This window comes from Salvia splendens, chromosome 6 (genome assembly GCF_004379255.2).
Source record: "Salvia splendens isolate huo1 chromosome 6, SspV2, whole genome shotgun sequence".
Taxonomy (NCBI): Eukaryota; Viridiplantae; Streptophyta; class Magnoliopsida; order Lamiales; family Lamiaceae; genus Salvia; species Salvia splendens.
The window spans coordinates 33,328,102-33,355,503 of NC_056037.1; the positions used below are offsets into that span (position 1 = coordinate 33,328,102).

At 35.8% G+C, this 27,402-nt stretch overlaps 5 protein-coding genes and 1 pseudogene across 5 annotated transcripts; 1 reads left to right on the forward strand and 5 right to left on the reverse strand.

The window, feature by feature from the left end:
• Positions 1-546: 546 nt before the first annotated feature.
• Positions 547-3,685, forward strand: LOC121806315 (receptor homology region, transmembrane domain- and RING domain-containing protein 2-like). The gene is made up of 4 exons (XM_042206311.1): positions 547-979; positions 1,823-2,053; positions 2,482-2,886; positions 3,057-3,685. The coding sequence occupies exons 1-4, from the start codon at positions 736-738 to the stop codon at positions 3,452-3,454; spliced, it is 1,278 nt and encodes a 425-aa protein (XP_042062245.1). The 5' UTR covers positions 547-735; the 3' UTR covers positions 3,455-3,685.
• A 274-nt stretch (positions 3,686-3,959) lies between these two features.
• LOC121806333 (phenylalanine--tRNA ligase beta subunit, cytoplasmic-like) lies at positions 3,960-10,300 on the reverse strand. The gene is made up of 19 exons (XM_042206330.1): positions 10,184-10,300; positions 10,017-10,072; positions 9,819-9,919; positions 9,469-9,598; positions 9,252-9,367; positions 8,936-9,002; positions 8,621-8,662; positions 7,422-7,463; positions 7,186-7,262; positions 6,827-6,953; positions 6,573-6,740; positions 6,246-6,374; positions 6,050-6,151; positions 5,621-5,752; positions 5,467-5,541; positions 4,826-4,933; positions 4,545-4,640; positions 4,385-4,468; positions 3,960-4,289 (listed from the first exon to the last, which is right to left on the reverse strand). The coding sequence occupies exons 1-19, from the start codon at positions 10,239-10,241 to the stop codon at positions 4,221-4,223; spliced, it is 1,779 nt and encodes a 592-aa protein (XP_042062264.1). The 5' UTR covers positions 10,242-10,300; the 3' UTR covers positions 3,960-4,220.
• Positions 10,301-10,505: 205 nt separating this feature from the next.
• Positions 10,506-13,396, reverse strand: LOC121806256 (annotated as a pseudogene).
• Positions 13,397-14,819: 1,423 nt separating this feature from the next.
• On the reverse strand, positions 14,820-17,327 carry LOC121806594. The gene is made up of 3 exons (XM_042206703.1): positions 16,795-17,327; positions 16,467-16,575; positions 14,820-15,352 (listed from the first exon to the last, which is right to left on the reverse strand). Exons 1-3 carry the CDS (start codon positions 16,918-16,920, stop codon positions 15,129-15,131), a joined length of 459 nt encoding a protein of 152 aa, XP_042062637.1. The 5' UTR covers positions 16,921-17,327; the 3' UTR covers positions 14,820-15,128.
• Positions 17,328-18,019: 692 nt separating this feature from the next.
• On the reverse strand, positions 18,020-21,210 carry LOC121806226 (hydroxypyruvate reductase-like). The gene is made up of 9 exons (XM_042206195.1): positions 20,985-21,210; positions 20,304-20,437; positions 20,055-20,199; positions 19,846-19,973; positions 19,576-19,647; positions 18,834-19,061; positions 18,714-18,755; positions 18,419-18,631; positions 18,020-18,350 (listed from the first exon to the last, which is right to left on the reverse strand). Exons 1-9 carry the CDS (start codon positions 21,127-21,129, stop codon positions 18,279-18,281), a joined length of 1,179 nt encoding a protein of 392 aa, XP_042062129.1. The 5' UTR covers positions 21,130-21,210; the 3' UTR covers positions 18,020-18,278.
• A 799-nt stretch (positions 21,211-22,009) lies between these two features.
• On the reverse strand, positions 22,010-26,663 carry LOC121806752 (protein TIC 40, chloroplastic-like). The gene is made up of 14 exons (XM_042206887.1): positions 26,303-26,663; positions 25,784-25,892; positions 25,598-25,655; positions 25,487-25,504; positions 24,843-25,137; positions 24,569-24,678; positions 24,422-24,482; positions 24,086-24,158; positions 23,757-23,797; positions 23,239-23,284; positions 22,889-22,983; positions 22,696-22,799; positions 22,517-22,564; positions 22,010-22,395 (listed from the first exon to the last, which is right to left on the reverse strand). Exons 1-14 carry the CDS (start codon positions 26,511-26,513, stop codon positions 22,342-22,344), a joined length of 1,323 nt encoding a protein of 440 aa, XP_042062821.1. The 5' UTR covers positions 26,514-26,663; the 3' UTR covers positions 22,010-22,341.
• Positions 26,664-27,402: the final 739 nt, after the last annotated feature.

Genomic DNA, 27,402 nt, shown 5'->3' on the forward strand with positions numbered 1-27,402 from the left:
CATATTAATGCTGCCATTTATCTCCCTTTCCTGATTATCTTCTTCAATTTACCTTTGAGTCAATAAACAAAATATTTGTTCTAGGACTGGGAGTATGTTATTTTGGGGGATTAATTTATTAAGACCTCATTCCACAATGAATATTCATGTTTTTAATTTTGATCCGTCCAAAATATTTTTATACATGGCTCACTATTTTTTGATAATATTCATTATTGTTTTGTTTTTTTTTCTTTTGGAAAATGAGTTTTTAAAATGAATTATCACTCGTACACTCTACTTAACTAAAAAAATCTTATCAATAAAATTGCGATTCATTATCAAAATTTATAAATATAAGGCTTGCATATTTAAGCATAACTAGCCAGCACGTTTTCATGTATGCAAAAATGAAGTCAACTAGTAATGTTTAAAAATGAAATTTGATGGTAGTTAACAAATCATTTATACACTAACCAAAATAAAACGATTTTTTTACAAAATATCCCAATTAAAATTAATCATGGTTCACGTTAAATAATTAACCCGAAATCTCAAATCTTTAAGTGGATGATAGTAATATCTTTAAATAGTGAATCGTAATCTAAATTGATAATTCCCCAGAAATGACTCGCTGATCATATACGAGCATATGACTGATCCAAAATTCACGAAATTCTTTTGCAAAAGCCCTAAAAAGTATTGCTGCAGTATGGAAGTTGATGTTTTAATTTTATAAATTTGTTTGAATCTTGCATGAATTTTGGGAAAATAATAAGAAAGAATCAATTTTTCTTTCAAGAGAGAATTAGGGCTGCGGATTTTGGAAGAATCCAAAGAAAAGATTGGAAAATTGCCAAGGTTAAAAGGAGGATGTTGAATTTGTGGGTATTTTTGTGCTGCATTTCCTATTTCATGGTTTTTTTCGCAGCTGCTGGAAATGTGGTCATGATTGCAAAGAATGTAACTTTTTCTTTCGACGACATTGAAGCTAACTTTGGTGAGTTTTTATTTTATTTTTGTGAAAGCTTTTCCTTTCCTCTTTTTTCTTTTCATATTTTGGAATTGTATGGTTCATTTTGTGGAATTTGGTAATTTGTTTTATGGGTGTATTTGGATAATAGTTTCATAAACTTTGCCACTGGTTATTCCTATGCCAAAGGTTATGGTTAACATTTGTTTCAAATTATGTTTCTTCTTACATTTCATTGTTTGTGGTTGAAAAATGTATAATGGTAGCAACATTTAAATCTGTATGGGAAGAATATATTATATGCAGTACTTTTGGTATTTGAATTGATTGAGCCACTTTCATTATGTTCATTCTAATCATGTGGATGTTTGTGGTTAGTTTTAAACTTGTGTTGTATCTCGTTTCACGACAGAATTCTCTTAAGTTTACGAACTGTATCTAAGGAGGGAGTTTCAACTGTGATTCAATACTTTTTTTTATTGCTGATTGAATAATCAAGAATGTTGTTTTCGTTTCTGTATATCCATAGCTTCTAATGGTTTCTCTTTAGTAAACAAAATGATCAAGAATTTCATTCTTGCGTCTCTGCATATCCATAGCTTGTGACAGTTTCTCTTTAGTAAACAAAATGATCAAGAATTCCGTTTTTTTGTGTCTCAGTATTCCATAGCTTGTGATGGTTTCTCTTTAGTAAACAAAATGATCAAGAACACCATTTTTTGTGTCTCTGTGTATCCATAGCTTCTGATGGTTGCTCCTTATAAACAAAATGATCAAGAGCATCATTTTTGTCAGTATATATATACATAGCTTGTGACGGTTGCTCTTTAGTGTACAAAATGGTCTGATGATAGATTTCTGTGGTTCTAGCACCGTCGGTGAGAGAGTCTGGAATATGTGGGACAGTGAGCATTGCAGAGCCTTTGGATGCTTGCTCATTGCTGACCAACGAAATAGTTTCAAGTATGAATGGCACCAGATATCCATTCGTGTTGATAATCAGAGGTGGATGTAGCTTTGAGGACAAAATTAGACGAGCACAAGCTGCTGGATTTGAAGCAGCCATTGTCTATGACAACGGAACCAGCGATTTAGTTGCAAGTAATCTTCTCTTTTCCAGCAACTTGTTTAATGAGAAATTCATGGATTTGATGTTGTGTTATCATCATATAGTCTTATATCTTATGTGGAATTGTTGGTGGATGAGATTTCCGAGGTTGAAAATTGAGGCTCATTTTAGCTTTTATTTGTCATTACATCGTCTTGTTCATGAATGAAGCTAATTAAGGGAGTTTGAAACTTTATCCCTACCCTTCTCCTACTAAGTGGTAATCCCATCTTTAACTTTACTTTATCTTGATATGTGGAAAAAACTAATGCACCGGAACCCATTAGATCTCGACATCAATAGGGCTAATATAGGTGGATAATGACCTCAAACCTTCCCTTTGCTTTATTCTTTGGTTTTTGACTGCTCTTGAGGTTCAAGCATGTGAAAATATGATTTGCACTTCAATTTAAAAATGCAGTGGCTGGAAATCCCGTTGGTATAAATATCAATGCAGTGTTTATCTCGAAAGTTTCCGGGGAAACACTTGCTAGATATGCTGGTACAGCTGATTTGCAGCTGTGGATTGTCCCGAGCTATGAGAATCCGTCTTGGTCTATGATAGCTCTGTCATTCATCTCTTTACTCGGTGTCTCAGCCGTGTTAGCTACTTGCTTCTTCGTGAGAAGGCACCGGTTCAGAAGTGAAAGGCCGCTAGCACCCCGTGTGAGAGAGTTCCACGGAATAAGCAGTCGTCTGGTGAAGGCAATGCCCAGCCTGATCTTCACAGCTGTTCTTGAGGACAACTGTACCTCTCAAACGTGCGCTATATGTCTCGAAGACTACAGTGTCGGAGAAAAGCTCAGAGTCCTTCCATGTCAACACAGTAAGTCTTTGACTGAAATACTCCCTCCATCCCCGTTGATCTTGGCATGTTTCCTTTTTGCACAATCACTTACACTAACCTAAATAACCGTGCGGAAAAGAAAGAAGCCAAGTGTAATGGTTTTTTCGCTAGGCCATCTGCTCGAGTGATTTTTACGTTGCTTTTGACAGAATTCCATGCTGCCTGTGTCGACACCTGGTTAACGTCGTGGAGAACCTTCTGCCCCGTCTGCAAGCGAGATGCAAAAACAAAAACCATGAAGCCTCCAGCGTCAGAGTCCACACCATTGCTACCAGCTCCCCTTTCTCCATCTTCGGCTTCTTCACCGGAGTCATCATCGCCTATGCAGATAGGGCCATCAGTTTCACTCATCTACAACCTGCATTCTCATCAACCGCCCCAGAGTGATACACCTCCTCTCCAACCCGATGGTGCTTGTGCAGTGGCGTCTAACCCAACCACCTACACATCGTTGTCGACTCTCAGTTCCATATACGTCCTGCCCTATGTTCCGGCTGCAGGTAATGTTTCATCGACCTACTTTGGCTCTTCAAGTCACGTGTCGTAGGGAGTCGTTTGCAGCCACTATTGCAAATTGTACATGGTATTATAGGGCAATGTTTTAGCATCTAGAAGTGGATGGAAGGTTGTGACAGTGTATGTATATATAGGTTGTTCTTGTTCATATCTGTCAATTTTATTCTTCTTTTTTTCTTCTTTGTTTATGTAATTATGTTGTAATTTTTGTTGTTGTAACTTTTTTACTGGAATGATGAAATAAAATGTTTATAGTACCATACTGATGCATATTTTTGTAATTTCTTGGCGCTTATTTCACTTTGTTTGGAGATCATTCTACTTGTATCATGTGAATTTTTAACCCCCTATTTCATTTTCATAATTTATCTTCTAGCATATTAATGGCTATTCTGAAATTCACTGTGCTAAAAGTTGTGACAAAAATAATTTGTGACAATCACAAAAACCATAAAAGGCATGATTATAGCTTTTTTTATTATAGCTTTTTTTGCTCTACTACTAAGTATAATATGCAGACCAAGTGCAGAAACAAGTTTTCACCACAAGTAATTTTATATATGGATCAAAAATAGTACGGAATAATCTGATGAACACATTCTTCCCAAACTTTGGTTTTCATGTCAAAAAAGCATACAATTAATTCCAGTAAAATCCTGAATCATCCCAAGTACTAAAGTAGGTGAGAAATATATCTGCATGGGCATAAATTTAAATCAAAATGTTACAGGAAACGAAAACCGTGGCTTATCCTATGTCCTCCTTTGATGATACAAGTATAAGATTTTTGTTATGCTTTAGAGGAATTTCTCAATGTCGATTTCCACAAAGGAGCACGGGTCTGGAATGTCGAAGTTATGCAACACCTGATTCGAACATGAATGAACAACACATTTATCAGTTAAAGGATCAGTTGAAGAATCATAAGTAACTGAGGAAATGGACCGAATAATCAGTGTACCTGTGGATGCACAATTCCGAAAGTACCAATTTTAGCCCCTTTGAATATGATGTGTGCTTGTCTACCTTTAAGATACTCCGGTTCCTGCACCCAGGATATTGTAGTGAGGATATCATTCGAAAGAAGATCTATACAACAGTTGAGCTAAAACAAGACATACATTTGAACTTTCTATGTAGTAGCCTGTCTTGTCTCCAGGTGATACAAATGGAGTTCCCAACACTTCCATGATTCTATCAACAAGGCCATGTATCAGCTGGAAAAAAAAATCTCATTTAATTACAATGTGGCACGAATAAAGTGGCAATCTTTTGTATCTGACAAGCAAATTATCAGATTTTAGAGTTGCATTAAGAAAAAAAGAAAAAAGGCATAGACAGTGACAAAGCTGAATGGAGGTTACAAATAGGTTGAGGTGATTAAAAGGTTAGAAACGGGTACCTCAAATCCAGAAGTAGATCCACAATGCAAAGCTGCAAGCTTTCGGAGATTGGATGCACCAACATCTTTTTTCTCATCCAATAGAACCACATCACCCACTTCAAAGATCTAAAGCAATACAGCAGTCATGCTCTTTAGCAACGTACAGTGTGGGAATTTTGTAGAATGGCATTACATGAATGCATATGGACCGTGTCTAAACCACATGATCACAAAGAGTATCACAATTCATACATGCATATAAATAGACGATACAGGTCTCATCATACTTGAAAAATAAACTGACCACCAACAAAGGGCAGATATGCAACGCCAACTTCCTTACGGGTAATCATCTAAGGGCATACTGATACTCATCATTCACATCATCAAAAAATTGCATTTGGCAGATAAAACTAAATTTTATACTCCTATTTTACTTGGCCACTGCGACATAGAAGGGATAAGTAATTTAATGTTGCACAAAATATATAAAAAGCAGCTGTCACTTTTTTTGGAAGACTATATATAAGTCAACTGCTTTATTCAATTTATTTCTTATTTATTTGCCTACTCTAGAAGTAGTGTCTGTCATTATGAGGCAACTATTCTTGCTAATGTATACAGAAGAAGCAAGAATGTGGAGTAGAAGTTATCATTACTTTGATTGGTTTTGGATGATCTTTATTGTGCCCAACTGTTTTCAATATGCCAGGCATAAGAGTGGTGCGAACAACCTGAAACAAGTATATCAACAAAATTAACAAACCAAAATATATTTAAGTGAAAAAAATAGGCATTGGAAATTAACTGAACCTCAAAATCTGCTGAACGAGGATTCCCGTTAATCACTGCATTTTTGTCTTCCTCCCTGTTAAGCATGGTGGAAATTTCTTTGCTTGAGCATAATATCCAAGTCAAAACCTCCGTGTAGCCAACCGTTGCAATCTAAGAAGAATAAACACAACATCAGGTCAAAAGCAAGAAATGCCAACTGAACACGCTCAAAGTAACAAGCAGAAAAGATATGTGACACAATGAATAAAAAATACCAAGAAAAGCATGAATCAGGATGATGAGCTGCAGTAAACTGCTGATATAATTTTGTAAATCAAGAAAAAGAAACATACGGACTAAGCAGGCATCAAATGTAAGAAGATTATATGGTATTAATTTTGAGAACTAAACATTTAATAAGTAGGCATAGCAATAGAATACATAATTATAAGATCTGTATCATCCTACCTCTTCTCGAATAAGATCACTGAACTTATTCAATAATTGTGGCTTCACAGATGGAAATGTTATCTTTGGAATTTCATTGTAGCCATAAGCAATAGCCACATCCTAAAACAGAAGGGAAAGGGAAAAATAGTCAGGTTAGTACACAGGCCACAAGGAGAGATATAATCCCGCATAAAATAAAGACGAAACTGGATACCTCAGCCACATCACAAGGATGAAGAATATCACTTCTAGTGGGAGGAACTGATATTGTGAAGCTTGCTTCATTCTTCTCTGATATTGAGTGCTTGGCATGTAATTGCATTTTATTCAACAGACGAGCAGACTGAAATTTGATATGTGTATGTTAGTCTTTCGTGCTTTTTGCTCACTTAGCAGTATCAACATTATAGTTAAGTTGGAGCCATTAGATGAAGGAACAATAGTAAGATAGAGCCATTCAGATGAAGGGACAAAGGAAAGCAAAGAGAGGAATAAATGACAACAATCAGGAGGGAAATTGATCACCAACAGTATAGAATACCTCATGGGCTGGCAGGGATACCCCAATAAGCTTGGTGATGTAAGATATAGGAACCTCCATTTGGTAAAGAGACAGATCTGGTGACACATATGATCTTCCATCTGTGTATGTCACTTCAACTGGCTCAACCTCAAACTTCCTTTCACAATACATCGAGAACATGGTAACCTGCATAAAAGGTAACAATACAACTACTAAGATAAATAGAGATGTCACAATTTAAAGTTAGAGAAGCAGATCTGTTCTACATATACCATTGTGTTCAAAACAATATTGGCCTTTGTCAAGTCTGTGGCAGTGCATTCGATAAAAACATTCTTTGTCTTCAAGGTAATGGCCGAATGTGCACCATTGATAATGGGAGGCAAGGACAAAACAGTTCTGCAGAAAGTGATGTGGCATTTATTAGATAAAATGTTAATCTAGCAGAACAGCAGCCAGCAACACTACAAATCTAAGCTTTGCAACTATAACACATGAAATTTTGAGGAAGAAAGAATATTGGGCAAACAAACGAAGGTAAACCAACTAGCGTGTCTAGGACACAGCAAGTACAGAAGAAGAGTAAAAGACTAATAACAAAATACCCTAGTATTGTGGAAAAGTAGACTACCTTTTCCGGTCATATATGACAGGGTAAACTGGTGAACCCTCAATTATATGCAAGAACTTCTTCAATTTCAAATCTTTCTGTAAAACAATTTAAGGGTATATGGTCACAAATCACAAAAGCATAACATTCGAGAGTGGATACATTTAAATAAAATTGGTTGCCCAGGAGCAACTCACAACAAGAACTTGATGTCTATAGGCACAATATTACATATAGTAATCAAGTGTAAGACTCACCTTATAAAATTCCATTAGCTCATCAGCTGAGAAGTTCCTCGTCTGAGAAATTGGAGATTCAACATATTCAGCTTACTATATGAAATGATATTTATAACATTATCATGCAGCTATTGATAATTAGCAAAAATGGAACGGCTCTAGTCTGAGTCTACAAGTGGTTTTGAGTAATATTTAACATGTGAAGGACAGGGGACTGACAGGTATCTTTACATATCAAGTACTATTCCAGTTAGGGGTGACGGGTAGCAGGTCCCTGCTACTCAAAGAAATCAGGTGCATAGTCGGGGTCAGGTGTTTGATATACCCACAAACCTGCCAGTATCACAGTAACACAGCAGACGTAATTTCTCTTCATCTCCTCTCAACTCTCAAACCCACCACGCCACCACCCACCCATGGCCAACACTCGTCGGTCGACACCTCTCCCGTCCTGAGCCCTTACCTGATGGTCGTCGCCGCCACCCGCCACGAGCACGACGACGACGGTCCTCTCACCGTCGCGCGGCCAGCCCTCTCCTCTCACCTGTCGGTCTCTCCCAGCCTCCTCCTTCTGACGAAATAATGAAAACGGCACCAACTCAAGCCGTAAAAGCTACATGTCCAGCCCTCTCTTCTCACACGGTAGTTGACGACGAGTCACGAGAGGTATACCACTGTTTCCAATGGAACAGTAAATTAAAAGCTTCCATTCGAACTTGAAAATTGGAATGGTTTCATTAAACTTGAAAACAAAATTCTAAGCTTGAAGACGGTGAACACCTCAGCTTTTTAAACTTGGAAAATGCAGCACTGGAATTGTTAGTTACTAAGTAAAAAAAATTTATATAGGGTCGGCTACAGGTACCCGCAGGCGTCAGGTAAGGGTAACCGGCTCGGATATCGGGACTACCCGAGGACATGGAGGGTCGGGTATCGGGACAGAGATTTCCGGCGAAATCGGGTGTGGGTACCCGTTTCATCAGGGCTAATTCCATTAACACACTTTGATTGTTTATATTTAACTTTGTAACAAATGTTATTATGTAAGTGGTTACCTTCTAATGCCAGTAACATTAAAAGATGACAAATTGAACATCATCATCTTTACTGAAAAGCTATTTGTGAAGTTTGAGACTTTGAGGCCTTTACTACTACCACAACATTCATGAAAGTAATAGCTAGATTCGCGATAACTCCAAATAAATAAATAAGAATACCTGTTTTAGTGGGGTGAAGTTTATGTCTTTCGGTGCTAATGCCTGAAAACCATTCAAAAAAATTGATTAAATGCTAATTTCATTTCCATCGGAAGGGTAAAGTGCCAACTGCAGACAGGATGAGACCATCTTTTGGGGTTAAAAACTTGGACTGCAAACTTTACCTAGTTCTTATGTTTCAAATGGGAAACAAACCAAAAAGGGTATTTAACCAGTCAAACTAGCACCCTAAAAATCAACAATGAGTAAAGCAAGGTCATAACTATAAAAGCAGTAGGTCCCATGGGTATTGCAAAAATACTTCTAAACTTATACCTCATAAGTAAAAGGGCCTTCTATTGTATCCAAATCATGCGTTCCAATTGCAACCAATGTTCTTCGCCTATATACAAGTAAGAATAAAAAAGAAACAAGAGATCAAACAAATGAAGTTCAAAATCCAAAAGGACCATATGAGAAAACGCTGTAAAGCAGCGATGGTAGTTTTATCCAGTAAATGTTACTGAAGGCATGCCAAACCCAACCTTGATAGAGTTATATCACGATATAACAATCCTAAAATATAATTCATGGAGTTTCTTCGTTGGGAGGAGAAAAGTAGTCTGTTAAGTCACAGATAAGATAGCTTTACCGACAAATATTCTGGTGAAGGCGGTCTTGAAGATCAATGAAGCTATTATATCGAGCTTCATCAAATGTAACACCTCTTAAAACAGCACATACAACATATGGCCGGATTTGAGATGTCTGTATAGAAAGAAAATTAAATATTCAAGCAGCAGCCCAACAAAGAAAATGATAAATAAATAAAAATTTGATGAAACCAACTAGTTTTATGCTGTTCGCACCTCTGGTTTTACATGCATTTTGAGCATAGATTCCTTGCTGATGTTTGCCACAGTATAAGTAGGTATTGAATCAAGCCCCGCAAATATACGCAGTGATTGTGACAACCCCTCAAGGCAAAGTAAATCATATCTGTCGTATACAATAAATAAAGAAAATGATAACTGTCTCAATAACTTTCAAATTACAGAGAATTTTGCTAATTCAAATCAATTGAAATTGGTCACACTTAAGTAATCTACTCCACTAGCATGGACTATGTGATTTCCTCACAATAACTAGAAATGAACTCGTTTAATCATCTAATTACACCTACATTGCAGCATCTACATAACAGGATTACAAAAAATACCTATTAGCAGGAACTTCAATTTTGTAGATCACTTCCTCATCTTCAGAAGGTTCCTCTTCTTCCAAATGCTTCTCTTTTCGTATAATTGCCTTTTCCGTCGTCTGATTTCACATTTATCCAAACAAAAAAAGTCATCAAAAACTTAAAAACTCCAGTTGTTCTCAAATTTGACTCGTATTTATCAAAATTCATACACACCACATCGTCGAGCTCGATTCCGAACTGAAAGCACAAATCTTCAAACTCTTCTTGAGCTTTATCGCACCCAGAAATGAGAAATGAGAAATGAGTCAAGATTTGACTAACTTCAACAAGCTTATACAAGTATGTGAAGTAAATAGAGAGATAAAAGTGAAATTCCGTACTGTAGGTGCGTTCTAGAGCTGCGAACAGGCGATCTCGGCCTACGCTGACGGTGGGCATTGCGGCTTGCGGAGGCGGCGGCGATTGAATCTGTTTCAACTCTTTCAACGTTGTGTGTTTTTGGCATTATTTTCAGCGCTTTGATCAATTCGGGCTGAGAATTTTGGGCTTTGTTTTTACTTATTGGGCTTTCCAGTTAAATGGGCTCTAATTTCGGGCTTCTATTTTAAGATGGACAACTCTTTTTTTATTTTATAGAATACAGACCTAAATTAAATATTTACGCGTGATTGCATTTGAACATATTGTATCAAATTACAATAATAACATAAATAAGAATACTATTACACAGTAAATTGAATATATCTATATTTATGGATTATACTGAGAATTAGTATAATCAATATCAACACACACAACAACGGCTTCTAAACAATTTTTTCACGTATTCTACCGAGTTTGAATTTCAATAACCACTGTTCTTCAGAAATGAACATTAGAAAAACAAATACTAATAAATAAACAAAAACGATTTGTCATGGCCATTTCAAGTTGTGGATAGAGTAAAAACATCAATCCTCCTTGAAAGGGCCAAGTAGTTCTCCAGATTCTTGGTGAAGGGTGGAGCTGCTTTGCTCGAGAACCTTATCCCGAGTGCCAACAGTTATAGGTTCGTCTTGCACCATTGCAACGATCAGCACCACAGCCAGCACAACACAGATAAGAAGGAGAGCAACTATGATTGCCACTTTAGAATTCATGAGACTCATTAGTGATGGACCGATGATTCTTTTGTGTATCACTCTTCCTTCTCTGTAACCCTCGAGGAATCTTGAGACTTGGGAGGCCATGTCTGTTTTGTCTCCATTTTCTGAACCGGTAACCTGTTGAGTGGGGATCCATAGCATAAACAGGATAATGTTACATAGAATAGAACATTATCAATGTTGGAGTTTGAACTAGAAATATCAAAACCATGGCATAAAAGCAACAGTTTTGTGGAATACAATGTAGCATGTTTTTACATACTAAATGCATCATTATCTCTGTATTATTCACAAGGAATTGCTCAGATTCTAAAATATTAAGATTTGTCATATTGTCAAAGTTGTTTGAGTGAAGCTTCTGAAAATAAAGAATCGCGTACCAGATAATAATTCTGATTTCTCGTTGCCATCCCATACAACCATCCTCGGAAACTCAGTTTTCATGTCCACTTCGAATGATTGAGCAAAATCCTCCCACTGTTGTAAGCCAACATAACCAAACACCAAATCGCGATTTGCAGATGCAGCAGACTTGAGAACTTGGAATAGTTCCCTAGATTTCTCTTCCTTCTCATCCTTGATAATAGTTAGAAGTTAGAACAACTTTCCTTTCATCATCTTGCAGCAACTTCAATGAACCTTGACTTATAGGAAAAACAAGTGGGAGCAAACTTTTGCTTATGTAATCTTCAAGGGAATTTTCTGCATTCAGCGCAAAAAAACAATATGTTCACTCTGATGTCTGAGGTCATCCTTATACTATTAGGTGAAATGACAAAGGTTAAACGGTTGAAATTTTCAGCAGATCATTACAACCTGTAGATAAAGATCTAACTTGGATCTATAGTTCTTATGGCCTGTTTGGAATGATCCACCAGGGAAGATGGAGAGCAAACAACTAGGAACTACTGAACTAGCATAGCTGAGATTCTACAAAAATAGCTCAATTTAATTGAATGAGTCAACTGTCACCCAAGTTACAGTAGCATTCAATTGAGCAACTTTCCCACTAGAATCGGATAAGGCCTAAACTTCGCTATCCCATCTTAACTTAAACGATTAGATGCTTACAGCAGTTCATGAGATCGCTGTGGTCCTATGACATTTGCAGAACAACAAAAGATAAATGTAATGATGCATGCCAGTCAGTGAGTAAAACAGGAACCACAATATTAAGTGAAATCCATTGATTTGACAGTCAGATAAGGCCTAACCTTCAAATGGCCCATAAAAGACTCTCTTTTCATCATAGGCCGGATAAATTGCAAGCAAAGCAGGAACCTTATTTAAACCATATGGTGTCACAATTTCATCAGAGAAACCATTAGCAACAGAAAACCATGCTTTCTTCTTATGCTTAACGGCTGAATCCAATATCACCGACTCGTTCAAGCCAAAGCCTATGAATATCGGAAAATCAAAACCCGCTGCTTTAACAAAGTCTCTGACATCAGAGTCCGAACTCAGTACAGAAACATCAGGAGCGACGAACTTTGCCAGTGATTGAACAAGTAAATCAGCTTTCCTAGGTCCATAGTATTCTGTGGGCACTCCATGCATAAACATCTTTAGAGTTGGAAATCCACTGCATTGAACAGAACAAAATACTATCACTCCTCCCATTATCATTCTTGACGCTCATACTTTCACTGAATCTAAACTTCTTTAAGGATTCCTATCAGGATAGCTTCCATTTATGCTATATCAATTACTATTATTTTGATGATCAACTTCTCCTCAAAGGATATCTATACTACCCATAAAACACACACACCTACATATATGATCAAAAGAAACAATAAACCATTGCAACGTACTCGACATTATGCTTAGAGGCAAGCTTTTTGTGTTTGTCAGCGTCTACTTTTGCCACAACTATAGGCTGCCCCAACCCAGCTAGAACAGGAGCTGCTCTCTCTAACTGCAATTCAAAATTCACAATAATAAGCACTCTGTAAAATGGCTAAAGCGACGTAATTTACATAGCACTCAAACTACGTTAAAGCGATACACAAAGAAATTGAACTGCTCGAACATAGCGTATTCGGCAATCAATAACCAATACCAATAATGCATATGAAATAAGTAAAAAATTTAGATACAGAGAATCAACAAGAAGCAAAATTCACCTATAAAATTGAGAAATTAGCAGAAAAGAATAAAATTTCAACCTCCGGCATGAGGCGATTGCAGTGGCCACACCATGGAGCGTAGAAATCGACGAAAACATAATCGAATTTGGAAATTGCGGCGTCGAAATTGGAATCGTCGAGCTCCAACACACTGCCATCCAATTTGAACTGGTTTCCATTTACGGTGATCGATAGAGAGAGAGAAAAGGAGAATACGAGGAGCAGTGATCGGAGTGAGATAATGGAGAAGGAGGAGTGAATCGTTGGAGAAGAAGAAGGCATTATGATTTATGAATTTTATTAATTTATGCATAATCGATCATTCATACATGAATATATATGTAGTAAATTTAATTACTCCTATTTAGCTCACTAAAATTAGGGTAGGGGACAAAATACCGAAATACATAAATATCGGCCTTATCATACCGAAAAATACCGAAATTATCAAATTTTCGGTATACCGTGATTTTCGGTACGGTACGATACCTTACCGAAAGATTCCGGTAAGGTAACGGTATAATTTTTCAAATACCGCGGTATACCACTGCATACCGAAATTCGGTATATACCGTAAGGGTCGCGTTAAAATGCTAACTAATTTCAATTGAGAACCTCAATTTTATATGTTAAAATTATCAATACCGGGATATAAGAATATCAACCTCATCTGTTGATATATTTATGTTCTGTGTTGATATTAAAATTCAGATGTAATATTGACAAAGTTATGTCTTTGCACTGATAATTTTAATGCACAACATTGAAGGTTCTGGGTTCTGGATTGAGAATTAGTTAGTATTTGATTATATCTATATAAGGTAAAATATAAATATAATTATATATAAAATATATTTTATATATTTTTAAATTATAAAATGTATTGTGAAATATAAATATAATCATGAATAAAATATATTTAATAAATTTTAAAATTATAAAATATAAATAATATTCTAAAAATTCAAATTTTATATTTTAATTGATGTTGAAAGTCAGGTATACCGCAAAAGTACGGTATCGGTATGGAAATTCCTCATACCGAAGTTCGGTATACTGAAAACTTTGGTAAGGTAAAGGTATAACTTTTTCATATACCGAACTTACGGTAAGGTATAATGTATGGTGGTTTCGGTAAGGTATACCCTACCTACCCACCCCGTCTAAAATAATATTCATGTTAGGTAAGAAACAGAATTATCAAATTAGTTTGATATTTTTTAGTTAAATCACTAAATGTAGTTTAGGAAACTACGAAATTGAATATTATTTGACACCAACTCCACTATAATTTAAAAAGTGAGATTTGGAAAATCAAACCATTTTTTTCTTCTTCATATTTTCACACAATTGTTTAAAAATAATTCATTGCACATCAGTTCCAATTTTTTCAATGTTGAACTATGCCGTTAGTACATATTGCGAATTCCCAAAATCAAAACAATATTTTTAAAAGTTGCTAGTATTATAAATAAGAGTAGACTTTGAAATTAGAAATTTATTTATATTTTTGTTTAATCTTGGAAGGCATGTCATCTAGTTTTACATGTAAGAACATGCAATGCCAACAAATAATTTTGGCTTTACCCCTATGTATGTATGTGAGTTAGTACATTATGCTCTATTAAACCGGTTTGGCATTTGCCATAATCTGATATACAGTACTTTTAAATCTGTACAGTCAACAACTTTTGCAGCAGTTATATTACCAACTAATTTATGATATAATTCCTGTAAAGGAATGAAAGCCCAATATGCTCATCAACTTTGATTAAATATCAACTACAAAAATGCTGGGTGGTAATTGAATTCCATATCCAAATAATAAAAAAGAAAAAACTAGAGAAAAAAAGAAGATATTGGCCAAGGCAAATCAAGAGAAAAAACTCAAGACTTCTTGGCTCATACACAAACTCTAATCATGGAAGTGAAGCAGGTCAAACCTATCGATAATCTCTTTGCTCTACTGTATGGGGATCCTGCTCATTAACGTTCGTTGCCTTTCAGAAAATCAGAGCTGAAATTACCTCGTACTCAGTTAACACCAGCTACTCTTGTTTTGCACGGTCTGATGATGAATCAACTTCAGTTGTTCCTGGCTGCTGCTTTATACTAGCCTTTGCATCTGCTAAGAATCTAGGATCCGGCTCGTGTTTGTCTGAGGGCTCTTTCATGGCTGAGATGATGTAGAGTACGATAACCACGTTTACAGAGATCACTGCAAGGATTCCACTCCACAGTGTCAGGGACTCCTGGGACAAGCTAGCTGAACCTGTTACAAATCCACGAGAGATGAGTGGCAGCAACCTTGTTTTTTCACACACATAGAATTGCAACTGACCCTTTTTAGTGAATAAAATTTGATAAAGTTTGAACAAATCATATAAAAGGAATTATTTCAGAGGTAATGGAGATTGATAAATATGAATTCTGCCACAAAATCTTGAATGAAAAACCATTGAAGTGGTATACATATTTGAAGTCTGATTAATGATAAGGGGGAAATTACATTGTTGATAGGATAGAATGATAGTAATACTGAATACGTGTAGGATAAGATGGTCAAACTCAAAATGGCCTCATCCATCAACGTAAATGGTATATTAGCTTGGAATGCTTTTGTATATCCATTGCATCACTCAAAGTAAATGCTTTTAAGAGGGTTCGGTTATTATTTCAGCTGCTTTGGCCTAAAAAAGCTACCAAGCCATATTAACTGATTTCCAAATAAACTGACTGAACCGAACCAGATTAGCCGAACAATGTCAGTTAGTTTGCTGGTTTTCTCTGGCCTTTTCGGCTTTTCCTTCTATCCGATTCTAATCTTACTAATAAAACTAATCAATGAGTATTTGATAACAAATCAACACTCAGTCAAAAGAAAGCTAAAACACTCACATATAGCACATTTTAGTTTGTTTTTTTCCAGTCAGAATTACACAAACCAACCAGAAATCGAACTTTAGCACTTTCTGTTAAAAAATAGATTAATTGAACTGAATACCTACCATTTTAACTTAAACACCTTCAGTTGGTTAGGTTTGGTTCGTTTCGATTTTCAATATTATTCAGTTTTCTTCTCACCCCTAATAAATTATGTTTTTGACACTAGTGTGTAACTACAGTACATATACCGGAGACAAGGTGCTTTTGGAGCACTAAATAATTAGCAAAATATTTTCACGCTCGAAACAAGAGTTTAGCTAACCAATACAAATTTGCTATTGCAAGCAATCATGCAGATGCATCTATTACTGACCACCACCAGCAACAAAGCTATCCTATGTCGAATAGAAGGTACATTTACAAAGCGCAAAGCTAAAATGAAACCATAAATCAAGAATGTTAAGACAATCAATGAGATTGAGTTGTAAGAGGAAGATTACCAGGGAATAAATTATTGTTGAACCCATATAAAACTGCAATAGGCACGGTCCACATAAGTATCGATGCAATTAAGAACTTGCTCATGACTTCCATTTTAGATCCTCCAATCTGTAGACATGTATAGATTACAAGGTATCAAATAAACAGCTTTGCAACAAACAAAACGAACAAGAAAGCTAATAATTCATCAAAGTCAGGCTATGGTAATCATGTGTGATGATGAATAAGTACACGGCATGCTTATCATGATTCATGATCGAAATTTGAGTTCAAAGGGGTAACTTACAACCTAACCGAACTAGATTCTGACTGAAAGCATCATCTTACTATGGAAATCGATAGCGATATTTGAGCGGCAAGTATAGCCAATATGATAACCATGAATTTGAGTTGATCAAGTAAAACAGCAAAGTCTAGATACTGTAATGAACTTGTTATCAATAAGAGCATCATTTACTAGGAGTTTCTTTTTTTCTTTCCAGATATAGTTGAGATCTTGCTATTCCAACTAATGAAGTTACCGAATTTATGTATATATTCTACTGAAGTTGCCAAATTTATGAAGATCAAGACAAGATCATGAAGGAAGGCATTCAAAATCTCACTTTAAACTTCGACAACAGTTCAGGGGCACCAATAACTTTCTCAGAAGCAAAAACACAAACAACTTTACTTCAAGTCTTCAACGAGAACGAAAAAAAAGAAATTCCCAAACGCAGCCTTCGAAGAGGCGAAACCACACACATCTTAACTTCGAGTATTCAACACGATTATCTCGCTCACAAATAAAAAGGAGCATTTTGCCCAAGCCCCCAACATAAAACGCATCGTAATTTTAAAAAAGAAGGATCACATTAGAGCAACCAAACTTACAATTGGGATTTGGGAACAAAGAGAGGATCAATTCAACGGTTTTCAACTCGTGGTAGCTCCTCTTTCACTTCAAATATACTCCTTTATTCGTCTGCAAACTCCTTGAATCTCAGCTCAAATCTACTGTTTAGATGGAATTGGTTGAATTTGAAACAACTGAATCGATACGAAGAGGCAACAAACAATATGGGGCCGTGAATTCTCAAGAAATTCGACAGAACCTTTTCTATTTATTTTACTTTTCTTTGTACTAATATTAAATTTCCAATGTCGCATAGGACCCTTAGATTTTGTATACTAGTATTTTTTAAATAAAATTGTTGAGTTTACGAAAAACTTATTTACGAGAAGGAATATAAAAATTATTCGATAATACATTAGATATGAATTCGATTGCGCAAGAGAGGCATGCATAGAATGATTAATATCTAAAGTAAAAAATTTCAAGGATTCATCATGATAGAATTTTTAAATTTAATATTTTTAAAATTACAATAAATTTTAGTAATAATATTTACAAAAAAATAATTTTCCCTAAATATCAGTAAGTTTTGTGACATACTTTTATTTTTGCAATATGTATAATAATTACACATTAAAAGAAATTAGTAGTATAAACTTGATTTGTGAAAGCTAGTTTAATCACAATTTTTACACTAAACTGCAAATTCATCACCACTTTCAAATTTCATATGTATTCAAATTAAGCATGTCATGTTTTCCATGCAATGATCGGCTTACAAAGTGACCACCATTTCCATTTTATGCAGAAAATTCCTCTGATTTCATACAGAATTGTTTAGCAATCTAAGAAAAACTGAACAATTTTTCACAAATTCCAGCGCCACTTGTGGTGGATGAACATATTGGGTGACTCTAGAACAACCAATCCACTGCTTAGAAGAGAAATGTGTTATTATTACGAGCTGAGTTGTGCTTCAATTGACAAATTCCAGCCCACTATTCATAGATGCTCCTGAGTGTAGTCGAAGGGCAACATCTCCGACAACCTGCACGGATTCAATATAAACATCGGATCACAAAAGAACACTCGTTTAGGTTCGTGAGTTGACAATACCTTAGCCATGGATCTATAAGAGTACTCGGTGACTCCAGCAACGTGAGGCGTCATAATCACATTCGGAAACTTCAGAATGGTGTCGTCAGGATCAAACGGCTCTTTCCAAGCAACGTCTGTCCCTAGCCCACCCAAGTGACCTGATTTCAGGTGATCAAGCACTGCGTCATAATCCAACAGCCCTCCACGCGCTATATTAATGATAAGAGCGCCCTAATGTTTATATTCAAAGTAGAGATTACTCAGACAAACTCAGAAAAATCTGGAAGCAACTATAAAGAAGAACATCACAAACCTCTCTCATGGAAGATATGAACGTGTTGTCTACAATGCCGGCCTAAAAATGGGATATATAGATCCAAATTAGCGCGTTTGGGATAAGAAAAGTGCTCATGACAAGGGGAAGAGGAGTTACCGTATCCTTGTTCATCACCAAGCAACATACTACTATATCAGCGCGGCTTGCAAACTTGAGAATGTCTTCATGGGTGCCCTTCTCATCCACAACTTCATCGTGAGCACCATTTTCATTATCGGATTTGAACGAATGCCAACTCCTCTTCGTTGCAAGTATCTTCACGCCAAAGGGCCTCAATCGCTTTGCTAAGTGGGCCCCAATGTTTCCATATCCCAAAATGAAAACCTATGCATCACATAGTTCAGTCAGGTGACAAGAATGTAAAAGTAAAGAATGCTAATTTTCTACCAAACCCTACAATCTCGAAGATATAGCATTGGTTCCACTAGGCAGCACAAATGATAAGACTTAAAATGCTGCCTATAAAAATGCATCTAATTGTTGAAGACCTCAAATGACATAAAGAAATAGTACTGATTTAAATGGAGTCAATGAAACACATGTTAAAAAGACTGAAGTTTTGAGACGAAAATTTGTATAGATATAGAAACAAGCATTTCGTAAAATGGCAAGAAATATTAAGGATGAAGATATTTAGATCCACATTATCTATACATACACCTTATTTGTGAAGACAGTAAAACGAGGACGTGAGAATTCAAATTCATATTTTAAACCACGGATAAGAATCACGAATCAGGAGCAGGACAAAGATACTAGTGACAAAATTGCTTGATTTTTCCACTAATGTAACAAATACGGAGTATAGCTATTTAACAGTTCCAGTAGCAAAACCAACCGTTTTCCCTAGCAATGTGTCTCCAGCCGGATCTCCAAGTTTTTTCTCCTTGATGGAAACTTGCATTTCATGCTGCCACATCGAAAACAATAGTAAATACTAGTTCAGTACGTCGACCGTACCAACTTCTGGACAGAAGAGTGGAAAAGCTGATTCTTTTATAACTTTCTTGTTTCATATGGGTGGTGGGACAATGTCTACTACATCTGTGTCGCCAATTAATAATGAATAGAAATAATTCAGTCTAGAGTTTGAGATTGAAATAACAACTTGCTTACGGAGGAGGCCCAACATCAAATAAATCGCCATTTCTGCACACGAAGTGGCATTTCCGGTGTAATCGCTTGGGATCCTTGCAACCCTGATTCCATGTTTTGTAGCAGCATCTATGTCGACACCTACATGATGCAAGAAAACATGTGAACGACTGAAAATTGTTACTCTAGGATATAGGAACAATGAAGAAGAAGGTAATATACCTTCGAGCCCAACTCCAAACTGCATAATAAGCTTCATTTTGTTTGCCCTAGCAATGATGTCCGAGTTCAGCCTCATACTTTTCACAACACAAATATCATAATTCCCAATAACATCTCGGATCTCATCAATGGGAACAGCGTCAACCTATCAAAATAAGAGAATAATTCATCGATAAAACCATAGATACTCTGACGAGCACAAGGACATTATAAGCTACTATTAGCCATGTGCTTGGGAAGATGAGGCACCTTTATGAATGGATAGCTTTGTAAATACTCCATCGTATAATTATGGGAAGCAGGAAAATGCGGCCCACAGAAAAGAACACGGGTAATTGGCTTGCTACTCTCACGACTCATTCTCTGGAATTGTCTCAATAAACCTGCACCGGGGGACCAATTGCATCAAATTAACAACTAAACAGATGTTTAACATACACAACTCTCTCTCTCTCTCTCTATAGATGTGGAGTACAACATAAGTTCTAGCAACATTGAAGTCTTTTCGAGCATGTGTAGTAAAGGAGAAAAAGGAACTGATCAGTTTTGACAAGGCAAAAAAGAAGGAAGAAAAGCTCTGTGCCAAAATATAATACTCACATATCAAATTACACATAGAAACCCTGGACCCATTATGAAATGCCCATCATATACAAATATAAAACTATCTAAATCTCCTTTCCAACAATTGAAGTTCGCTTGTAGCATATAACACAATGTCATCTAATCAAAATAAAGGGTGAGAGAAAAAAACTGATCTTTTTTCCCGGGATAAAAAGAAGCAAGAAAAAAAAACCCCAAATCACCAAAACAAGCGCCTAAACATCCCATTATTTCCACAGAAGGAATTCTCGAAAAAGCAACACAAAACTAAAGCAATTGACATAATTATTCAAGCAAAAAGGAAGATTGTTGCGAAATGGATTTCACCTGGAGAAGAAGAACACAGAAGCTGATGGTGAGCTTCGACGCGATACGATGATGTTGTGCCTTTTAGAGCTGTGATGACTGGTTGGTTTTCACCAACTAAAGCTCTCAAGATTCTTGAAAACGGAGATGCAATTATACGGTACATCTATGATTTTTAAATCAGTTTTTAGTTCAGAGTTGTACGTATATCAAGTGTTTGGTGAAAGTGTATTTGATGACAGTTTGTTTGTCGTCTTAATGAAAGTAGAGTTAATAGTGTGATGAGTTCAACATCATTTTAATTAGAAATACTTAAATTGAAAAAAAAAACACAATTGTTTAAAAAAAATAGAGTACTAATGAAAGAACATTTTTCTTCTTTTAATTTTTAATTTAAATGTAATTAATTTTCTAATCTAGTTAGTGACTGTTACTTTTTAATAAACCATTATGAATCAAACATATACTCCAATTAATAGGTAAAACATTTCACCCCCATTTAACGGGAGCTCAAGAGTTTGATGTGAAAAGACATCCATGACTTTGGTCTTATTGTATTATAGAGTAGTTTGTATTTAAACACTCCGTATTTTTTTTCTTTATTATAGTATGATGACTTTGTTTTTTATATTTTTTCCACTCTATGATATATTTTAAATTTTAACGAAAATTATAATTATAATTATTTGCATTTTAATTTAATTAATGAAATATATAATTATAATTAAACAGATAGTATCATTTCTGATCCAAAACTGATTTAGATTGTGGATGTGGATATTTCTGATCCCAAATGCAAGAAAATACTCAATGGTAACCGGAGTTGGGATTTATCACTTCTCATTAACTTCTATGGTAATAGATCAAAAAATCTCAAACAACATTAGCCAAATACTAATAGAATAGAAGTCTTACCAACTATTGTGCTTCGTACATTTGTATTGTTACTTTGAACTGTGCATTTTTTACAGTAACGATTTCATCTGGAGACAGAGTGAACAATGTGTCCACATTTTATTCCTCAGAAGCAATAAATTCACAACCAATAACGATATAATAACTCATCTGCATATGCAACAGACCAGAAAATCTCAAACATCATTCACCAAAAATAAGACTAGGTACAACTGAAATTTGTATCAGAAACTACCAGATCAAAAAGAGGGTTTCGACTTGACAACTAACAGATACTACACCAAGACTTGAAGAAGCACCATCCCAATGTAAAACAATGTACCTAGCCGGTGGCGATGCAAAGATGTCAGTGATCTTACTCGTAGCACAGGACTTGCTGATGCATTGAAGAAGTTGAAGCTCAAGGGGAAACTAAAGCGCATCTATACCCTAGCCATTTGGCCGCAGATAGAGGATCAAGAATTTAAGGAGAAGTTCCAGGGAAGAGTTCAGATATTTTATTGAACACGTCCATAACCTAAGAGAGAAAATGAAGATTCGGGCATTAACTGAGAGTTTACAATGCACATGCAGTAGCAGAAAACTAAACACAGAATAATAGTTTGATTGAACTGATTGTGTTATGTCTTTATCTTTACCTCTTTGTCATTTTGATACTTGGCAATACTTAGAGGGTTCTGAGAGCACTGCAAGAATAAAATCGAAAATCAGAAGTTGACATGCGTAGCAACGCACACCCAGCAGAGTATGACGAGAGGTGTGAAATTTGTGGGGGAGCATTTAAGTTGATGGGATGAGAAAACAAGAAATTGCCTACGTCTAAGATGGCTGCTTGAACTCTTGGATTTTGAAACGCCATAGCAACGTCGGGATTAGCCATGATTTTAGATATGACTTCATCCGGAGTGAGGCCTATTTGATCTGCATGAAGTAAAACAGAAGGTGTAAATGCTCGCAATACCTCCTAATCAACATTATATGTTAACATAGAAATAAGTGGCAACACACACCGAACTGTTGTTTGATCTCAGGGCTGCTGAGATCAAAGTTCTTCAACGTATCCATCATGCGATTGTCCCATTCAGGATTTCCACCCATGTTATTTCTGAAAATATAAAGTAAAAAAAACATTACTGCTACATAAGATACTGGATGATTAGGATAGGAAATATTATATAAATACCACATCAGTAGTTCAACCAACCAACCAACTTCTAAATGCTCTGAGGCTGTATGTACACAAAATTACTCTTCACAGAAAGGAGCGAAATTGCATATTTAAATGTTTTGAGCCCATGGAAAAAGCATCTAACATCTCCAAAAAATTTTAAACAGTGAACAATAAAGATGTACTACTTACAACATATCCTGAAGTTGTTGACGGTAAACTGGATTTTGAAGCATCCCTGTTGCATTACATGGAAAGGGTGATTAAGAATTTTTCATTAAAGAGTTTATGATAAAAATGCATAAAATAGTTATAAAAAACTTAAGGATGGCGTGTCACCACTTCTAGACTATTTCTTTTTTTTTTCTTTTTTAAAAAGATTCTGCTCCAAAAAGAAAGTTTTAAAATGAAAGAATCTAAAACTTTTATAATTAAGACCATAGCAGTGTAGAAAATGTCACATGAATCATGATGTATTTGTTACATGCAAAATCTTTCTGAGCATTTTCAACTTTGCATTGAACTAGTCAAAAATAAATAAACAAAGCTTCTGCAGTTCCCAACTTTACTTTCATTATCATTATTTTCAAATAAGCCACAGGAATAGCACGTGAGAGAAGAAAACCTTCCAACAGAATAGATAGGAAAAACTATAAGTTCTCCATAAAAGCTCCCTTAAGGTTTGAAATCAGATGGAGAGTCAAACTTACATTTAAAGGTGGTGGGATTCCTCATCTCCTCTGGCAGGTATCTGCAAATAATAACAAATCAAGAATAGCTCTATATAAGTATAATTAGTTTGACCATATATATAGGCCAATATTTGCTTTTACTAGACAGAAGATTACGTAAAACTTGTAAGCAATTTATTTTGAAAGAAAAGAAGGTTAAATAAAAGTGATTCTCATGAGATACAAACATCAGTGCCATGCCATCTAACGTTAAATATTTGATTTGATAAATCTCTGAAGGGTCTCGGCTCTCATCTTATGTGCATGTAAAAATTAATAATTCAAATTAAGGGTAAAGGATATCTCACGGGAAAACCATTTTCTGCACTGTTGGATCTTCCATCATTTTCTCCAATGCATCCACTGACAGGAGGGGGGTACCTGTTCATTTACCGACAAATAATTTCATTAGCAGAATTTGTCAAAAGAAAATCTTTTACTGAAGAAACTGAAACGAGAAACAACCTGAAACTGCAAACATGATTAGCTGCTTAAACCTCATGGTTTATGGATAGAAGCAATAAATTTTCATTATAGTATGTTACATACTTACATGTAAATAACAACAATAATTTTTCAATTTAACAACACCAAGTAAGTAGTTACAAATATGAAAAGTACACAGGAGTGCAGACCGAACTTACTAGTGGAGGGACCATCTGATGCCCTTGTTCCTTGGTTTGAAGGCGTGCCATTTTGGGGAACCTTTTGGAAGAGGCTGAAATAGTTAGATTGACCAAAATGTGATAACAAATTATTAGTCCAGTGATGACAGTGAGGGCCCAACTTACTTGCTCAGATTGCTGTGAGTAATTATTGGATGAATCTGTCTGAGCTGATTCCTTGTAGTCTTCAAAAGCACTTTTCTGCACCGTCTCCTCAGGGGAGACATCTACGAAAGCTGAAAAATGGAGCATATGCAGATCCAGTGAATATTGACATAACACAAGGGTGGAGGATTATGAAAGAAAAGCAGTGAAAGAAAATTCTAAGATTCATAATTTATGGATGCTCATCTAAGACAATATATTTGAATTATCAGAGACACAAAAGGACTGGAAATACCATATTTCTTTGGTGCATCCTGCGGTTCTACTTTATTATTGACAGATGTGGACGGAGGATCCTCCACTTTTGTTGCAGGTATATCAGTTATTGATTGAGATGCGGCAGGAGCTCCACTCTTAAAGGAAGGGGCTCCACTCTTGAATGAATCCGATGTTGGACTCGTTGATTGGGGTGGTGATGGTGGTGAAAATGGGAAGGGTGAGCCAGGTGCAAAGGCAGTGTTCCCAAATGGGTTATTTTGAGTATTCATCTGTTGTGTGAAGGTCTTGAGAGCTTGTTCCATTGCATATTTCTGCAGCAATGAGATTTTTTCTGAAAAAGTCAAACTAGGAAACGAGTGGCTGTTTAAGACTGACTGTTTTCCCATAGTGCATGTGTTGCAGATGTAGGATTCCGGGATAAAATTTAAGGTAAAGTAACGAAAAAAATGGACCTGATCCATTGCATGTAGATCGGGAAAAAGAGAACCAGATAAAAGGAAAGACAAGAAGTAACATAAGCATGAATATTGATGCATTTTCAATTGTAGCTTTATTTCAGCTGATGCTACAAGCATCCAGAGATATGCATCCTTGGTCATGTTAACGGACTATGACTAACAAACTGAACAAGAGCAATCGAACAGCAAAGGTGTGACTCACCTTTACTCTTCCAGCCACCTGTAATGTAATGCATATAGTTAATAAAATGTATAAGAGCTTAATAAAGTTGGAAGGAGAATAATGGAACTTCTATGAAAAACCATAGCTCACCCATGAAAAAAGTGCTGAGAAACCAACACCAACACCAATCCAGAAAAGAGGTGAGCACCTATAGTAATGGTTACACCAAAGATGAGAGTGCATGCTAACAAGGTCATACTATCTATGTGAATTTTATAAAATCATCAGGTTCTAGCTATGAACAAAGTGATAAGAAAAACATTGATGGATTATTACACTTGAGAAGTAGGTGGAGCTGAAATCTGTGGATTCACACCAACAGACGATGTTTGTTGGCCACTAGAAGCAATGCTAGCAAAACAATCCCTTTGAACTTTCTCCGCCACTGAAATGATCGAAATAACAGTAAAAACAAAACATGTGACTAGAATCAAGAAATGCAGTAACTAACACAGGAAGCAACACACAAAGATTCCCAAGAGGCTATTATTCCATACATTGTTAGTTGATAAATAGGCCAAAAACAAACAAGCAAAATGGAACACAAACTAACTCACTATGAAGAGAATACACTATACATTGTTATATGGTTTGTTAATTTAAACATTGAGTTCAGAATTAAACTCACGAATTAACAGCGTATAAAATTTATTTACAATTTAATTTACCAATAATTTCTAGCTTTCCATAACTGCCTACAACACAAAATACCTAAATGTTCTTCAAGCAATCACCAACAACTCATAAATTAGGGATTGGATACAGATAATCCAAACAAAAATTGTATTGAGTTACCAATAGTTTTGGTGGGTTTGCGCGGCTCGAAGAGAGAAACTACAGAGACAGAATGAGAAGGATTGCTCTTTCTGCAACTTTTCCCAGTTTTTCTGAGTAAATTTGGAAGACCTGCGGATTGTTTGCTGGAAACTGAAATTAGTGCGTTCCTGGGATTTGGGGAGAGTCCTAATACTATTTTGGGAGACGAAACCATGCCCAAATTCTCCATTTTTACCACTAAAAACCACCAACTTGTTAGCTCAGTCTAGCAAAATAGAATTGCTGTGTGTGGGAAAGAGAGAGTAAAAGGGCAAATGCTTTGTGCGTGATTGAGGGAATGCGTAACGAGATTGCGTGTCGGATTCGGATCTTTCAAACGGGTCTGCGCACGAACCCAATTAACCACACTGCCAACAGTAATCCCACCTGGAAATAAGATTCCAAGAATTAGAGATGTCGTAGCCTGCAACATGTGGGCTGGCCCGAATAGCCCGCTAAATTTATAAGGTTAGGGCTGAAAATTTCTAACCCGATAAAATTAAAACCCGATTAGCCCGCACCTGATTAACCCGCACCTGATTAACCTGCGACCCGTTAGGGCCAGACTCGAAAACCTGATAGGATGGCCCGAAAACCCGATAAAATTTCTATTATCCTATTTTTTACTCATAATTCGACACTTCATTGATTAATTTTATAATATAGATAACTAAAAAAATAACTTTCAATTTTATATTAAATATACAAATTATATATTAAATATTTATTAATATAATAATTGATAAATAAATTAAAAACTTCAAATTCACTTAAAAAAATATTTAAATTTCTAAAACATGCATTAAAATTTCACGAAATGTCTCAAATATTAGTATTTGATCATGTTTATGATTGAGTTTGACCATATATCTCAAATTTATCATAATTAAATATTTTACATTTTATGAATATAATTAATTTTCATCGTTATTTATTGGATTGATCGCATGTTAATCTTATCGGTAGCAACCCGCTTAACGGCTAGGCTACCCCGAAACCCGAGCTTTGTTGAACTTTTACAACCCGAAAGAATTCACAACCGGATTAGTCCGCACCCGATGGGCCGGTCCGATTGACAT

What these genes read in the sequence shown, in the direction of transcription:
- LOC121806315 (XM_042206311.1), top strand. Translation starts at nt 736, where the DNA reads ATGAATTTTGGGAAAATAATAAGAAAGAATCAATTTTTCTTTCAAGAG. An exon ending in CGACATTGAAGCTAACTTTG is followed by an intron (nt 980 to 1,822) that starts GTGAGTTTTTAT and finishes CTGTGGTTCTAG; the next exon opens with CACCGTCGGTGAGAGAGTCT. An exon ending in AGTCCTTCCATGTCAACACA is followed by an intron (nt 2,887 to 3,056) that starts GTAAGTCTTTGA and finishes TGCTTTTGACAG; the next exon opens with AATTCCATGCTGCCTGTGTC.
- LOC121806226 (XM_042206195.1), bottom strand. Translation starts at nt 21,129, where the DNA reads ATGTACCGTATAATTGCATCTCCGTTTTCAAGAATCTTGAGAGCTTTA. An exon ending in AAAGCTATCCATTCATAAAG is followed by an intron (nt 20,200 to 20,303) that starts GTGCCTCATCTT and finishes TTATTTTGATAG; the next exon opens with GTTGACGCTGTTCCCATTGA. An exon ending in TGGGCCTCCTCCGTAAGCAA is followed by an intron (nt 19,648 to 19,845) that starts GTTGTTATTTCA and finishes TCGATGTGGCAG; the next exon opens with CATGAAATGCAAGTTTCCAT.
- LOC121806752 (XM_042206887.1), bottom strand. Translation starts at nt 26,513, where the DNA reads ATGGAGAATTTGGGCATGGTTTCGTCTCCCAAAATAGTATTAGGACTC. An exon ending in CAAACCCACCAAAACTATTG is followed by an intron (nt 25,893 to 26,302) that starts GTAACTCAATAC and finishes CGATCATTTCAG; the next exon opens with TGGCGGAGAAAGTTCAAAGG. An exon ending in GGATGCACCAAAGAAATATG is followed by an intron (nt 24,679 to 24,842) that starts GTATTTCCAGTC and finishes TCCATTTTTCAG; the next exon opens with CTTTCGTAGATGTCTCCCCT.
- LOC121806333 (XM_042206330.1), bottom strand. Translation starts at nt 10,241, where the DNA reads ATGCCCACCGTCAGCGTAGGCCGAGATCGCCTGTTCGCAGCTCTAGAA. An exon ending in AGCTCTAGAACGCACCTACA is followed by an intron (nt 10,073 to 10,183) that starts GTACGGAATTTC and finishes GGTGCGATAAAG; the next exon opens with CTCAAGAAGAGTTTGAAGAT. An exon ending in ATATTGTTTTGAACACAATG is followed by an intron (nt 6,741 to 6,826) that starts GTATATGTAGAA and finishes CCTTTTATGCAG; the next exon opens with GTTACCATGTTCTCGATGTA.
- LOC121806594 (XM_042206703.1), bottom strand. Translation starts at nt 16,920, where the DNA reads ATGATGCTCTTATTGATAACAAGTTCATTACAGTATCTAGACTTTGCT. An exon ending in TATCGCTATCGATTTCCATA is followed by an intron (nt 16,576 to 16,794) that starts GTAAGATGATGC and finishes ACATGTCTACAG; the next exon opens with ATTGGAGGATCTAAAATGGA. An exon ending in CAACAATAATTTATTCCCTG is followed by an intron (nt 15,353 to 16,466) that starts GTAATCTTCCTC and finishes GATTTGTAACAG; the next exon opens with GTTCAGCTAGCTTGTCCCAG.